At 34.9% G+C, this 15,000-nt stretch overlaps 1 protein-coding gene across 7 annotated transcripts in view; it reads left to right on the forward strand.

Annotated features, from left to right (window-relative positions):
- LOC122632517 (acetylcholine receptor subunit alpha-type acr-16) overlaps positions 1-15,000 on the forward strand; it is a 244,307-nt gene that overhangs the window by 151,110 nt on the left and 78,197 nt on the right. For all 7 annotated transcript variants that reach the window (XM_043819389.1, XM_043819384.1, XM_043819388.1 and 4 more), the window contains exons 7-8: positions 11,627-11,702; positions 14,852-15,000. The exon at positions 14,852-15,000 is cut by the window's right edge and continues 46 nt beyond it. In XM_043819389.1, coding sequence (XP_043675324.1) covers positions 11,627-11,702; positions 14,852-15,000 — 225 coding nt within the window. The remainder of the gene's footprint in view (positions 1-11,626; positions 11,703-14,851) is intronic.

Consider the following 15,000-nt stretch of genomic DNA (forward strand, 5'->3'; position numbering starts at 1 on the left):
CCCCCTCGAACGCCCCCCCCCCCTTCGACCCCTTCTCTCGTAAACTATATTATATGTTTAATAATACGTCGGAAGGAGGTGCAGGATATCCGAGACACAGACTCCAAAAAAAATATACTTATACATGCTTCACACACATATATACATCGACCAGTCAAAGCAGGGACCACGTGATTATGTCTGAGCTGGGATTGCGACTTAGCATGGAATAATAAGTCCACGACGTTCTACTATCGACTCCACAACCAATCCTTTCATCTCTACCACTCTCTCTCTCTCTCTCTCTCTCTCTCTGTCTCTTTGTCTGTCTGTTTGTCTTCCCCTCTTTCTCTACACACACACACACACACACACACAAACATATTATTTCTCCCTGGTTGGTTTTTCCTACGAGTTATACTTTAATTCTACGTTCTTTCAGATTTTTGTTGGATTTCGTTCGTTACCAATACACACGCTCGTCCATAACCACCTACCCACCTACCCAATCACCATCTCACTCACACACACACAAATATATATATATATATATATATATATATATATATGTTTTTACATTTTTTATCTCCAGTATATTCCTCTCTTCCTATCGTCTCTTTTTTATTTTTCTCTTTTTTCTTTTTTTTTTCATTATTTTCCTGACGACTCGTTCGAGCGATTCGTCGCTTTAACGAGGCGAGCTTTACGAACGATTTCGATACGGTACGAGAGTGTCCTTTTTTCTATCTCTCTCTCTCTCTCTCTCTCTCTCTCTCTCTCTCTCTCTCTCTCTCTCTCTCTCTTTCTCTTTCTCCCCCCTTTTTTTGTTCTTCGTTATATGGCAAAGAGGAAGAAGCGACATTTACGACATGATTTTTCTTTTCCTTTTTCTTTTTTTTACGATTTTTAAACGATCGAACGAATGCAAACATATATATACTGCTACTAGTCATGAAAATCATAAATGTTCATCGTTAATATCGATAGGAATAAATAATTTGACGAAAAAGAAGAAAGGATCTTGTGTGTTTGCGCGTGTGCGTACGTCTGTTTGTGTTTCCTCGAGGAAAAATCGTACAATGGTTAAAGTTGAGAAAAATAAATAACCATGTCTCTTCCGTTTTATACAATTTACCGCTCGCTTCGGTCATCCTCTTAGCCAGTGGCACCGACATAACACAACTTCGTCCCTGCTTCCGGCCATTTCGTTTATGAACAATTTGCCAGGACCAGTATTATCGTCGTCATCCTGGCGACGTGTACGCAACGAAGGTCCTTCTCCCCCATCCTTCACCTTTCTCCATCCTTCCATACCCCCATAAAACTCATTGTTCCGAGCTCGAAGAGAAATGAAAGTTGCGAGCTCGGAACTTTCGATCCTAATTTTTTCTCTTTTTTCTCTGTTCGTGTATATTTGTGTATGTGTGTGTGTGTGTGTCTCTCTCTCTCTCTCTCTCTCTCTCTCTCTTTCTGTCTCTGTCTGTCTCTGTCTGTCTTTGTTTCTCCATCTCTGTTTCTTTTTTCATCATAGTAAACGTCGAAATCGTTCGAAATCCTTTGGTATCGTCCCGAAAGCATGTCCTTCGACGATCGTGCTAACGTTCGCCAAAGGAGACGCTTCGCAGGATCTATCGATCCTTAAACCTCTCGATTCCAAGACTAAGTAAATCCCGTCGTGGAGTCTATAGTTGAGCGACGTCTCCATGCCAGCCAGATGCGACTCCTCATTCTTGAAATTCTCCGTGAATCGACTCCGAATCCGACTTCCCTTTGGAACCACCCTTCCAAAAGCTAATTCTCTTGTTCCCCTCTTCTCTATCCCTTTATATATATATATATATATATATATATATATAGATATATACATACATATACATATAAATATGTATGTATGTATGTATGTATGTATGTATGTATGTATGTATGTATGTATAGCTCTCTCTATATCTCTTTCCTTCTCTCCTTATTTCTATCTCTCTATCTCTATCTATCTCTCTTTCTCTCTTACTATCTCATTCTCCTCGTAACTTCGACGATAGAACGAACAGATCAACCATACTCGCGATAGGATACTACGATCTTTCGTCGAACGAGAGACAAACCGTCACGTCATTGTCAGGAATATCGAAATTACTTTGGGATGATTCCCTTCGACCGGGAATTCTACGAGCGTAGAGAGATTCTCGAATATTTTTCTCTTTCACTCTTTCTCTATCTATCTGTCTCTCTATATCTATCTCTATTTCTTTCTCTCTCTCTCTCTCTTTCTCTCTCTTTCTATCTCTCTTTCTCTCTCTCTCTCTCTCTCTATATATATATATATTTCTTTCTCTCAATTTTTCTATCGATTTTATCGAATCACTCACGATACATCGATTCTCAAGGAATATCCTTGATTTTTTTTGGAAAGATTTCGTTGACTCTGATACCTTTTAACATCGAGGGATACCTTTTTACGACGAAACTCGATGATATCATAAAATAAACACAGCGATCGTATGTTCAAATTTAATTACTTCGTCGTTCCTTAATATCCTATCTGTTATTACGATTATTATTATTACTATTGCTATTACTATTACTATCACTATTACTAGTACTATATAATTCGTAATCTTCTTAATTATTGTACGTGGAAATGTAATTTCGATCCTTTATAAAATTGACCTCTTTTTTTATATAATTATTTTTCTTTTCTTTTTATATAATGTATTTCGTAACTATCTAACTCGATTAATGTAACAGGTGTATGCTCTTTTTTTTTTTCTTTTTTTTTTTTTTTTTTTTATAATAACGCGTCGGTCGAAAAAAGGTATTCAATTCGATCAGAAAAAAGATTCAGAGTCATTGCTAAATCTTCAATCAATCTCATTCGCTTATAGTGATTTATAGACGCAATTCATTTTCGACGAATAGAATTCGTATTTTCCTTGCGAAAGATCGTATAAGTCGAGAATTTTCTTCGATGAATGAGTAACGAAAGAGAAATAAGTAAAAAACATTACAAAAGACGAAGAAAAAGCATAACGAAAAAGGAAAGCAAAAGAAAAAAAGAAAAAAGAAAAAACACAAAGAAACGGAGAGTTTTGACATCTCAAGAATAAGGGCTCGCTTGGCTACGCTTAGGCTAAGTTTGCATTCATTTCGCATACATTGGTGGAACGTTGTAATTATTATTAACGTTGTTTTATTAATACTCTAAAAAAAAAAAAAGAAACGTCTCACTTGTTTCTTTCTTTTTGTTAAAAAAAAAAAAAAAAAAAAAAAAAAGAAAGTATACAACGAAGAATCGAATATGTCCGTTCTCGTATTGTTAATAAAAATCGAAAATTCGATCCTTCTTGAATACTGAATTTATAGTCACACGTAAGAAGTAAGAGACCATAACTCGTCAATCGGTTACGCTCGCACGAGCCTAGCAAGTGGAAAAGTTAAACGGAGCGGGAAAAATCAGCCAATCAGGGAGAATGTCTTTTATGTAAGCTCATCGACCCGATAAGCTCGTATTTTGAAAGTGTCCCCTTAAATTTAAATCAAATTTAAACGACATTTCTTAATACAATATATCGAAAAGATATTAATTTAAAATAAATAAGCGAATAATATCGTTATATGATTCATTATAAAAATATTTCTTCTCGAAAGGGAAATGAATATTTTTTTAATAAACGTACGATAATAAATATTCGTTGATTCATTTCTTTGTTTTCTTCCCTATCTTTTAATTTTTTATTTTCTAATTCTCACAGAAAGCGATAATACGAATCAATTCAGAAATCACGTTTAATAATCGAACGATAGTAGTCCTAATTCTGTGAGGCTCAACGAAATCTACGTTGATCGAATTAATTTACACACATTAATGATCGAGCTAGATGATTATGTCGAACGTAAACGTGCGGTCGCATACAGATCGAGATATACGTACCTACTACTGCCACTAATAAGTATTATTTAATCATGTTAATAAAATTGACATGTGTAGACTCAATACGCTTAACAATATCTGTTTATGCGGTGATATTTATACTTATATACGTACGTACGTATATACATATACGTATATATATATATATATATATATATATATATATATATATTATATATCAAATTGAAATGCACGAAAGCGATTATTATTTTATTAACCAATTCTCATAAGCATCAGGAGATAATAATCTTTTCGTTATTACGCAATGTCACTCTATGTGTATCATCGCGTTCATCTAACAGATTTCTATCGATTTTGAAATCTAATTGAAATTGAAGAAAATTGATGTTGCCTCAAAATCTTTAGATATAATAAATAAATACATGAACGAATGAACGAACGAACGAACGAACGAATAAATAAATAAATATACACAGAACGATAATAGAGAAGGATATCTCTTGAATAATAATAAAAATGAAATGAAACGATGAAAATAGAGATCTATCTATCTATACATCTATATATATATATATATATATATATATATATATATATATATATGCATATGTATATGTAAATACGTAAACTAGAATCCTATCGAGGAAAAGCAACAAAACTTCGTACACGAAAGGCGTCAAGAGTGGAATCTTTTGACGGAGGAGGAGCGAAAAGGGGTAAAAAGATATCGAGCAGGGGTGCAAAGGGTCCGATTCAAATCGCTTGGAAGGCGATCGAGGCACAACTAGACGTTGAGAAATAAGCATGCTACCCAATACCTGTCTCTCTCACCTGTTGCACTCGTGGTTACTCGCTCGTTGAAACGCGAGCGACGATGCGTCTCAAGACGCGTTCTTTCTTTTTCTTCTACTTATTTTTTGTGTTTTCTTTCTTTTTTTCTCTTGTCTTTTTTTTGTTCTTCTTCTTCTTCTTCTTTGCCTTTCTCACTGTCTCTCTCCTTCTTGCTAGCACATCGTTTCGATCGATTGTTCTTTTTTTCTTTTTTTTTTTTTTTTTTTTTTCCTTTTTTGTCTAATTTTTCTCGCGGTAAATACTTCACGATCCCTTTCAATACTTTTTCATTTTCTTCTTCTCCCTTCTGATAGTATTTTATCCGATTTTTAAATCGGCTCTCATCGATTCGATATTTCTCAACATCCAACTTGCGCTCGCCTTTTCTTATCGCTAAATTCTACCACGTCACCGTCTGACTACCTTAACATTTTTCAAGCCGAAAACAAGAATCGTGATAAGACGTATATAACGTATTCGATCGGAAAAGATCTGCTTGAAAAAGTTATTTAATTCTTTTCTTTTCTTTTTCTCTTTCTTTTTCTATGTTTCCATGCTCCTAAATCCCCTCATCGATAAAACTCCTCCATTAACAAGATGAATACGAGCGATCGAGCGATGAGATCGTTGGATTTTATATATGGAATAAAAACATTTTACTGGGTTCTCCTTTTTCTTTCTTTTTTTTTTTTTGTTTCTAAGACTTTCGAAGACTTTCTAAGACTTCTCACTCCTCTTACGTTTGATGACGTAGTAAATGTTTTTGACGATAAGTTCGTTAATTGAAAAAAAAAAAAAAAAAAAAAAAAATGAGAGACGAAAAAATTGTGTCGATGAATAAAAAGAATGATGTATGATAATGTAATTAAAGAAAAAAAAAAATGTTATGTAAATGATGTATGAAATTTGACGAAGCCGCCATTGTGCGCGATATGGATGCATAATTTATTCGGATGCGCTCTTACTTGCGTGCCCCATGGCGCATTTTGGCATAATGCGAAATACGAATATAAGAGAAAAGATTTTATTTGTGTTACCTTGCGCGGGTTAACAGGGCACTCATGTAAGAACACAACTACCGAAAAATTTTATTGGCTTATCACGATTATTCGAACGACGATGTTTCGAAGTTTTCTCGAATGGGAAAATCCTCGAAATGATTTTGATCGTTCGAGAAGATTGTCTCGCTTCCGGTACGATCGATTAGTCTCGAAATGGCAATATTGATACATCGACGAGTCTTCCGCACAAATAAAAAAAAAAAAAGAATTATAAGAACACCTGTACATATATATACATATATATATATATATAAAATATTAATTATATCAGAAGAAAATGTTCAATGACCATATCTCGAGACAAGGATACGTAACGAAAGAGAGAAATGCTCGTATCACCTCACGAACGAAAAAAAAAAAAGAAAAAGAAAAGTACGTTTAAGTACGATCGAAATTAACAAAATGAAAAAAAAAAGAAAGATGTAAAAAAAAGTGAGAAATAATAGTCGCGAAAATTCAATAGCGATTAACAAGTTTGTTAACAGAGCACAGTCGATCATCACTTCCTCTCCTCCCTCTTTATATTTATTATACAATTCCCAATCAAGTGTATATATATTTTTTACACATATTCATAATGTATATATTTCGGACAAGAAACGTGTTTACTTTGATAGCTCTTCATCGTTATCCACGTCAACTACGCACGGACGATGGATCTGCTCGTTTATCTTCCTTGATCACTGTTCCTTCTTCTTCTACCGTTGTAACATATTTTTCATTCCCTCTTTTACCACTGTAATTTTCTTGGCTACGCTGATCGATCGATATCATTTGTCAAAAATTACTTCACCTATCTTCGATATATATATATATATATATATATATATATATGTATGTATGTATGTATATACCATCTCATGCAAACCAATTCGAAAGAAAAATCGGTTCTTAAGAAGAAAAGAGTAAGGAAATACTTTACCCGTTTCATTTTTTGTTTTTTCTATTTCTCCTACAATTTTTTCTTCTTCTTTTTTTTTTTGTTATAATATACATAGACAATTTATCCGGACGATGATAAAAAAAAGATCCGATCTATCCGAGCCACGATTAATATCTGTCTGCCGGTGGGAAAAAAAAAAAGAGAAACGTAGAATTTAATTTTTTAAATAATCCTGAACGACGCTGTAAGAATGTAAAACAAAAAAAAAAAAAAAAAGATAAAAAAGAAGAAGAGGAGAAGAAGAAGAAGAAGAAGAAGAAAAAAAGCAAAGAGGAAAGAAAACGGTGGACGATATAAAAAAAAATAAAAAAAAAAAAAGAAGAAAAGAATAGAATAAATCGCAGAGGAGGAATTTAAAAAATCGTCGTAACTTTTCGCGCTACCCTGCACCGTGTCCGCCCTCTGGTGAGCCCTTTCCCTTTTTCACCCCCATCTACAGTTCGCTCGTAGAGTCCAGCACCAAAAGTAGAGATTTACGAGCGAAACGATCTTTCGTGATTCGATGATCCCAGAGAAACGTGTTCGCTCGTGTCAACGATGGACGATCTCGAGCGCACTTTCGAATCTCGTTTACCTCGTAAATTCGTATCGAGAGACGGTCAAACGTTTTTTTCGTCTCTCTCTCTCTCTCTCTCTCTCTCTCTCTCTATCTTTTTGTCATTTTTTTTTGTTCTTTCTAAACGCAGGGTACTTCTCTTCGTGCTCTCTCACTTTTTTTTTTACCCCCACCCTTCGCGTCTCTATTTCGTTCACACTCAAGAGAACGCAGTCCGAGCGCATTTTATCAACGAACGTATACTGCATCTAACGTTTTCCACTATTCTGTCTCTGTCTCTCTCGTCTCTATCTATCTATCTATCTATCTATCTATCTATCTATCTATCTATCTATCTATTTCTCTTGCTATCTACTGTCTCTTTTCCTGTCTCATTCGATCCTTCGAGATTCCATGTTTATATATATATATATTATAGCGAATTTTCTATACTCTGTTTCTCTAACACCATTCGTTAAATTATATTATATATGTATATGTGTCTATGTATTCTGAATGTCAATATGTTTCCATGTTGTTCAATTGGAAAGTTTTCGTGCAAAAAGCAAAGGGAAAAAAAAAGAAAAGAAGAAAAATAAAGTAAAATGAAAAGTAGAAATAATCGTAGAAGGAATGAAGGATTGAAAATTGTAGGAGGAAAAAGAAAAATGAAAAAACAAAAAAAAAAAAACAAAAAAAGAAAAGAAAAGAAAAGGAACGATAAAAAACGTAACGAAGTAAAATTAAATAATAAAATAAAGTAAAAAGAAGCGAAGGACACAAGTCATGGAAAAAAAAAAAAAGAAAAAAAAAAACAAACAAAAAAACAGGAACAAAAAACAAAAGCGAAGAGTGAAAATGAATTTGATCAATCATGTCGAATTTGTTTTAACGAAAATGATTACATTAATGTATATCGTCTGTGTAATTAAATGTACAGCCCGTGAAGCGCGTGTGTGTGTGTGTGTGTGTGTCGCATGTCCCCGTATAATTAATTAATTATTATTATTGTTAATCGGTGTACATCGGTGTACGTTATATGATCGTTTCCCTAAAATACGTGTCCTCTTGAGGGTGTAGAGATGCATGTGGTTAACGATATACTATATGTATATATATATATATATATATATATATATATATATATGTATATGTATATGTATATGTACATATATGTAGAGCTACTGTTAGGTATCACGTAGGAATCTATATATCCCTATTCTGTTCTCTGTGTTTTCACCTCCTTCGTGTCCTCTTTCAGGCTCTGATTTTCTACCTCTTTGTCGGTATCTATCTTCACCCTTGCATTGCGATTTAAAGGGACACACCTATTAGTCGTTCCTCTCTGTACATATGTACATGTAGGCACTGTATACTCCGACACAGTGTTACGTTTGCGAGCGAGTATGTACTATACGTGAGAGCAGCTGTGCATATTTGTTATTCGCACGAAGTTCACTAGTCCGTATATTTCAATGTTCCATGTGTACGCATACATGCGCGCAGACGTACACGTACTTACATGGTATACATTAGATACAAACCCATCTACCTTCTATCTCTGTCGCTCTGTACATTATCGTTTACCGTTTCCAGCTCTCAGAAACGATCCAAGATACTCGCCAAACTACTCACGAATTCCTTTGAAAGATTTCCTATGTAAAGGTATAGGATAGGGACCCTCCACCTCCCCGTATATTTTGAGAATTTATTTCGTCGATGAACGAACAGGAAATTTTGGAAAAGATCGAGCTTATCTATTTGCGGCGAGACTCGTCTCGTTGCGTTTAACACTCGTCTTTTCTTTTTTTTTTTTCTTTTTTTTTTGCTAAACATATATTATATATATATATATATATATATATATATATATATATATGTATGTATGTATACACACTACTGTGTAAAAGTTAAGAAACACAGTATTCGTTCGTTCAGTTTTTATATATTTTTTGTCTTCGTAAAAACATAGGTTGAAATTAAAGATATCATAACGTGATAATATTTCATACATCGCGTTGTCTCGTTATGCTATTTTTAATTTCAATCTATATATTTCGGAAGATAAACGATATTATATAAAAGTGAGCGATCACTTTGTTTTTTTAACATTGATCAGTAAGTGTATAATATATTGTGTGTGTTTATAGAAAAGAGAGAAGATGATTTTAATCGAATTACTTACGTGCATCGATCGAAAAGAAAATGGCTCGTCGGATTTGTTGTTCAAACGTTACACCTTATTTATATTGTATGTATATTTCTCTCTCGCTTTTTTTTTTTTTCTTATATATATTTTTTTTGATCTCGATCATTCACAAAGTCTCGATCGATCGATTGAAAATCACAGGTACGTTTGCACAAAAGGAAAGTTTCACGTTATTCGAGTTCACGTCGTGTTTCTACGCAAGATCCTATGTGTTTTGCTCGTTATCGGTTTAATTTAGGTGTAAAACAACGATAGACGATAACTCACGATTAGGTTTTTGTTTCAATCGTGATCCATCGAGCACGAAACGTTTACGATAAAATACGATTCGTTTTATATTACCTTCTCGAGGAAGGATTTCGCACGAAATCGATTATCTCTATCTATCGATATCTACCTAAGTATTTATACATTTAATTATCCACGATGGAAATCTATTTCGATTAATATTTTCGCTTAATTACTCGTCCACTCGTTTCGACATTGTTAAAAATAACACGAAGAAAGAAAGATTTACATTGTTAACCATAATATATTTATCTCTTTTAGTCGATCAACACAAAAACATCGGCTTTTTATTAATAAGCCACGTTCCTTCATTTAATCTCGTACGGTCCGATGAAAATTGTCGTACATCGAAATTGAGAGTCGAGTAATCGAATGAATGTTTCATGAGCCGATACGGATACGACCTATCGAATTGAATAATTTATACTTGAAAACATTTCGAATAATTCGTTGGGCACACGCGGTTAAGGACAATTTCGCTAGGTCGTAGCATTCGCTAGGGGTCGACGAAATGCGCGAATACCGTGCAACATCGTTGAAAAGAGGGATATATCATGGATGGATAGGAGAAGTAAAGGGATGGGGGTTGAGAGTTAGTTGGACTCGTCAGAACGTACATACATACAAGCACATTCCATTTGGCGGCCGATCAAAGAGCAACAGATACTACTAAAATCCAAAACGAAACGATCTTTTCAACGATGCTGAAAAAAAGAAATAAAAAAGTACAGAGAGAGAGAGAGAAGGAAGAAAAGAGAGATTTCCTGTTCTCCAATTCGGTTCAGTCACTCGTATCACCTTTCTTTTAAGCTTTGATGCCGTTTAATTTTACAATCTCGTTGCTCTCGATCATGTCACACGTGAAAATTTCATTACGATAGGTCGTTCGATGTTAAAAGAAAGTGACCGTGATAAATGTTCGAAGAAAAGGAATAAGAAAAGAAAGAAATAATCTTCTCAATATTATTCTTTATGTTATTCGTTCTAACGACGATTAAAAAAGGAAAATAGAATAGGATAGAAAAGAAAAGACATTTCAATTCCGACGATTGTGTCACGTTTGAATTTCACCGACGAGCCTGATAACTTCGCCAGCGTTAAATTGCTCTTTCACGACATCTTCACCTTGTACATAAATATATACGTACATACATACACGTTGATACATAGAAACATACATACGTACATACAAACTGCACGAACTTTTCTCCTCTTAGTTTCGCATGTTAAATCGAGTAACGTTAGGTGAATAACATCGACAAAAGACCAACAGAAGATCCCACTTTTATTTCTATTTTACGATCAAACGAAAACCACTTTACTGGAAAGGAAGGGAATTTAAGTGGCGATCGAATTAAAAATCAATAGACCGAGAACGTCGTCGTAAAAATGTTTGGCGTGGAACAACTTGCCGCCATTAATTCTTTATTTCGTGATTCGATTCCGCTAGCCAGCTAGCCAGCTAGCTAGACAAAAAAAAAAAAGAAAACAAGAAAAACAAAAGGAAAGAGGAAAACGAACGGAACGATTTTCCGTTTGGTCATCGATTGATACAACACCTTCAATTTGTACAGGTTTCGTTATCGTCTATGAAAGAAGGAAAGAAAAATGAAAAGGAAAAAAAAGATACGCAAGAAAAATAATCTTGTCTCTGTTTTATTTTTGAAATTGCATGTCTCCTATCGAAAGTATGCATGTATGTAATATTTGTTAAACAATATGCTTTATATATATATATATATATATATATATATATATATATATATGATGTATCGTTTACGCATGAGCGCACGTTTTTCTAACGTTTTAGAAATTTCCTATAATTAAACTAAAACGGTACGCCAATATTAGGTATTACACGCTCGTTTTAATCAAACTTTGACCTTGATAGCTCGATCTGGTCCTCGAGTCAGAGAAGGGAGGTGACTTGTCCGATTTCATCATGAACGGGGAATGGTACCTCATCGGTGAGTTCTGTGTGGAGTAAAGTTTGGCGGGAGCCAAAATCGCTATTCGAATAATTTCCGATAATTTCCGATCGGTTTCTAATTACGAAAGCGTCGAATCGGATGGGGAATAAGTGATGCGAGAAAATCGACGAACATACGACGTATATATTTATTCCTTTACGATAATAACAATAAACCTCGATTTATTTGTTCGAAAAAGAACAAACTTATGATCTTTGTAATAATTTTCTCTGTCTCCAGGTGTTATCTTTCTTTTTGAATCCTTTATTTATTTTCTTTTCTTCATCCTCTTATTATCATTTACGAAATACGAGATCGTTTCTGTCGAATAAAAATTCTTTCTCTCTCCCGCTCCTCTCTCTCTCTCTCTCTCTCTCTCTCTCTCTCTCTCTCTCTCTGTCTCTCTCTTTTGTTCTCTCGCTCGTTCGCACGGACAATAATTCGTTAACACGAGTGACATCGATCATGAAGAGAGAAATGGCAGGATGAGGTGAGCTTATTAACGCTGAGGTCAACGTAGCGTCGATATTGGCACAAGAATCGATTGAGAGTGGCCGGAGGAGACGAGAGGAAGAGAGATGGGTATAGGGATAGTGATGGGGATGGGATGGGATAGGATTGGGGAGGGGGAGGGGGTGGGGGAGGGGTGGGGGGTAGGAAGGGATGAACGGTGATGATGGCTTTCTGACGGAAAGCATATATATCGCGCGAAAAGCCCTCTTTTCCCTTTGTACGTCGAGATCAAAGCCCCTTGTCTCGTCTCTTCTATCCATACCACCATTCCTCTTCTCTTCCTTTATCTATCTGGCATTCGTACGATGCTAATGCACGGTTAATCCAAATGGTAATTTGCAAATCTGTTTGTTCGTTATTACGTCGAGCGTGAACGAGAAGATTGCTCGATAATTTTAGCCAGGAGTCCATATATAGGCCATATATGATCGGTATATATATATATATATATATATATATATATATATACTGCTAGCATATTAGTACGTATAGTCTAAAAGGGTCAAATTTTCATGAATGTTATAATTACAAATATATATATATATATATATATATATATATATATATATATGTATGTATATATATATGAACGTAGATATAGTTATCGTTTATAATCGTTTCACGTAATAATAATACAGCTAATTTTTATTTTACACGATCGACGATACAGCGAATAAATAACGATTTATTTGGTGGTGCGTGCACCTACCGTTACGTACCATACGAACAAGTTTAAAGATTATACTTTGACGCGTACACATTGGCATAGAGACGGCTTTTCGATCTGTCACCGGCAGAATATATCGCAGTCCACTATTCGAACTCTGTGTCAACGGCTGGACATCCTTGACCGAAGTCGAGTCGGCTTACATCGACGTCCTTGACGTTTTAATTAAAATCGAAGTCAAATTCGCGAGGAAGTCGATATCATCGATCCGATTTCGATTCTCGGATCGAACGATCGTTTTCTTTTTTTCTTTTTTTTTTTCATTTTTTTCTTTCTTCCGTATTATTATTATTTTCTTTTTTTTTTTTGTTTTTGAACATTCTCCATTCGGTCGTAAAAATTTTGATCGAGAACATTGATCGAGAAACTGTTTTAATAACATCTAAAGAAAAATAATCGCGAGTACAGTAAAGTCGAAGTCGCGATCACAATGGCCACTCAACTTGTATGCTTACAAAAGAATTTTCTCTTTTTTCTTTTTTTTATTGAAACCACATAAAGATCGTTGCTTTCGATCGAATAGAAACCAAAGGAATTTATGAAACCTTCTTGATGCTCGAAGTACCTATGATGGTCATACCTTTACGAGTATAGTTTCTTTCTCTATAGTGTACGTACGCGCGTAACAACGTTTATGCATCGACGAATTTCGTTTACCATCTTTTCTTTCCTATCCCTCCTTATTCCTCCCTCTCTCTCTCTCTCTCTCTCTCTCTCTCTCTCTCTCTCTCTCTCTCTCTTTCGTTCACTTTTCATCCCTCGCTGTTATATATTTCCCTATGGTTGTGTCGATAATAACGACGAAATCGTGACTATCTTTCCCTACGTTTACAACCGGGAGAGTGAATGGGAAAAGAAAATGGGGATGGAGTATCGGGAGGGGGTTGGATGGAAAAAAAAAGAAGAAAAAAAAAAAAAGAAAAAAAAAGAAGGGGGAAAGATGAAAAGCGGCATCGAGAAAGAGTATAGGGATACCCGAAATAGAACATTCGTTTAGATAAAACGTCCTCGTTCCGATCGAAATTCCCCGATGGTGTAATATTCCTGAGCGCGAATGGATATAACCAAGGGAAATAGAGACAAGGGCTTTTCGTTTCGCGACGTGAGAGGGTAAGATCACGAACGAATAAATCGAACGATTTGAAATCTTACGAATATGACGGGTACTTCTTTTCTCCTTCCCCGTTTTCTCTTTTTTTTTTTTCCTTGTTTTTTTTTTTTTTATATTTATTATTATTATTCCTTTCGTACATCTTTTTTTTCTTTTTCTTCTTTTATTTTTTATTTTGTTTTTTATTTTTTAATCTCTCACGAAGTATGAGTATCGATATAGTGTCAACACAATTCCTCGAGGAGAGAGAAAGCAAAATATAAAAAAGGAAAAAGAAAAAAAGGGAAGATCACCGTGTGACATTTCTCGTAGGATAAAATTCACTTGAGACTCTGAAAATGTGATATTTGACGGTACAATATTTGAACGGACGAAACGATGGATGTCACTTGTTGTTGTTGTTGTTGTTGTTGTTGTCGTTCTCGTTTGTACAGATCGAGTTACGCTTCTTAATTTCATGGGGGTTTACGACGGTTTGCGATCTCGGCTCTCTCACGACACTCTGCAATTCCAATTGCATAATAATTATTCCCATAGCGAGAGTAGCTACGTTCGTAATACGTATAACACATACAAACATATATATATATATATATATATATATATATATATATGATGTGATTTGACGATCGTTATTAAAGCGAGAGACCATCGTGATCATATCGAAGAAGAAAACAGAATAAGAACTTTTCGAATGAAACAACAATCATCGGATATCTCTCGATTCGAGTCTCCGTATCGAAACTACCTTCCTTTATTTATTCGATATATCGATATAAACTTTCGTAATTTCAGGTATGCCTGGACGAAAAAATACGATAGTATATAAGTGCTGTCCGGAGCCGTACGTCGACGTGACCTTCACGATACAGATACGCAGGCGAACGCTATACTATTTTTTCAACCTGATCGTGCCCTGCGTCCTGATATCGAGTATGGCCCTA

Source organism: Vespula pensylvanica, chromosome 10 (assembly GCF_014466175.1).
Source record: "Vespula pensylvanica isolate Volc-1 chromosome 10, ASM1446617v1, whole genome shotgun sequence".
Lineage (NCBI taxonomy): Eukaryota > Metazoa > Arthropoda > Insecta > Hymenoptera > Vespidae > Vespula > Vespula pensylvanica.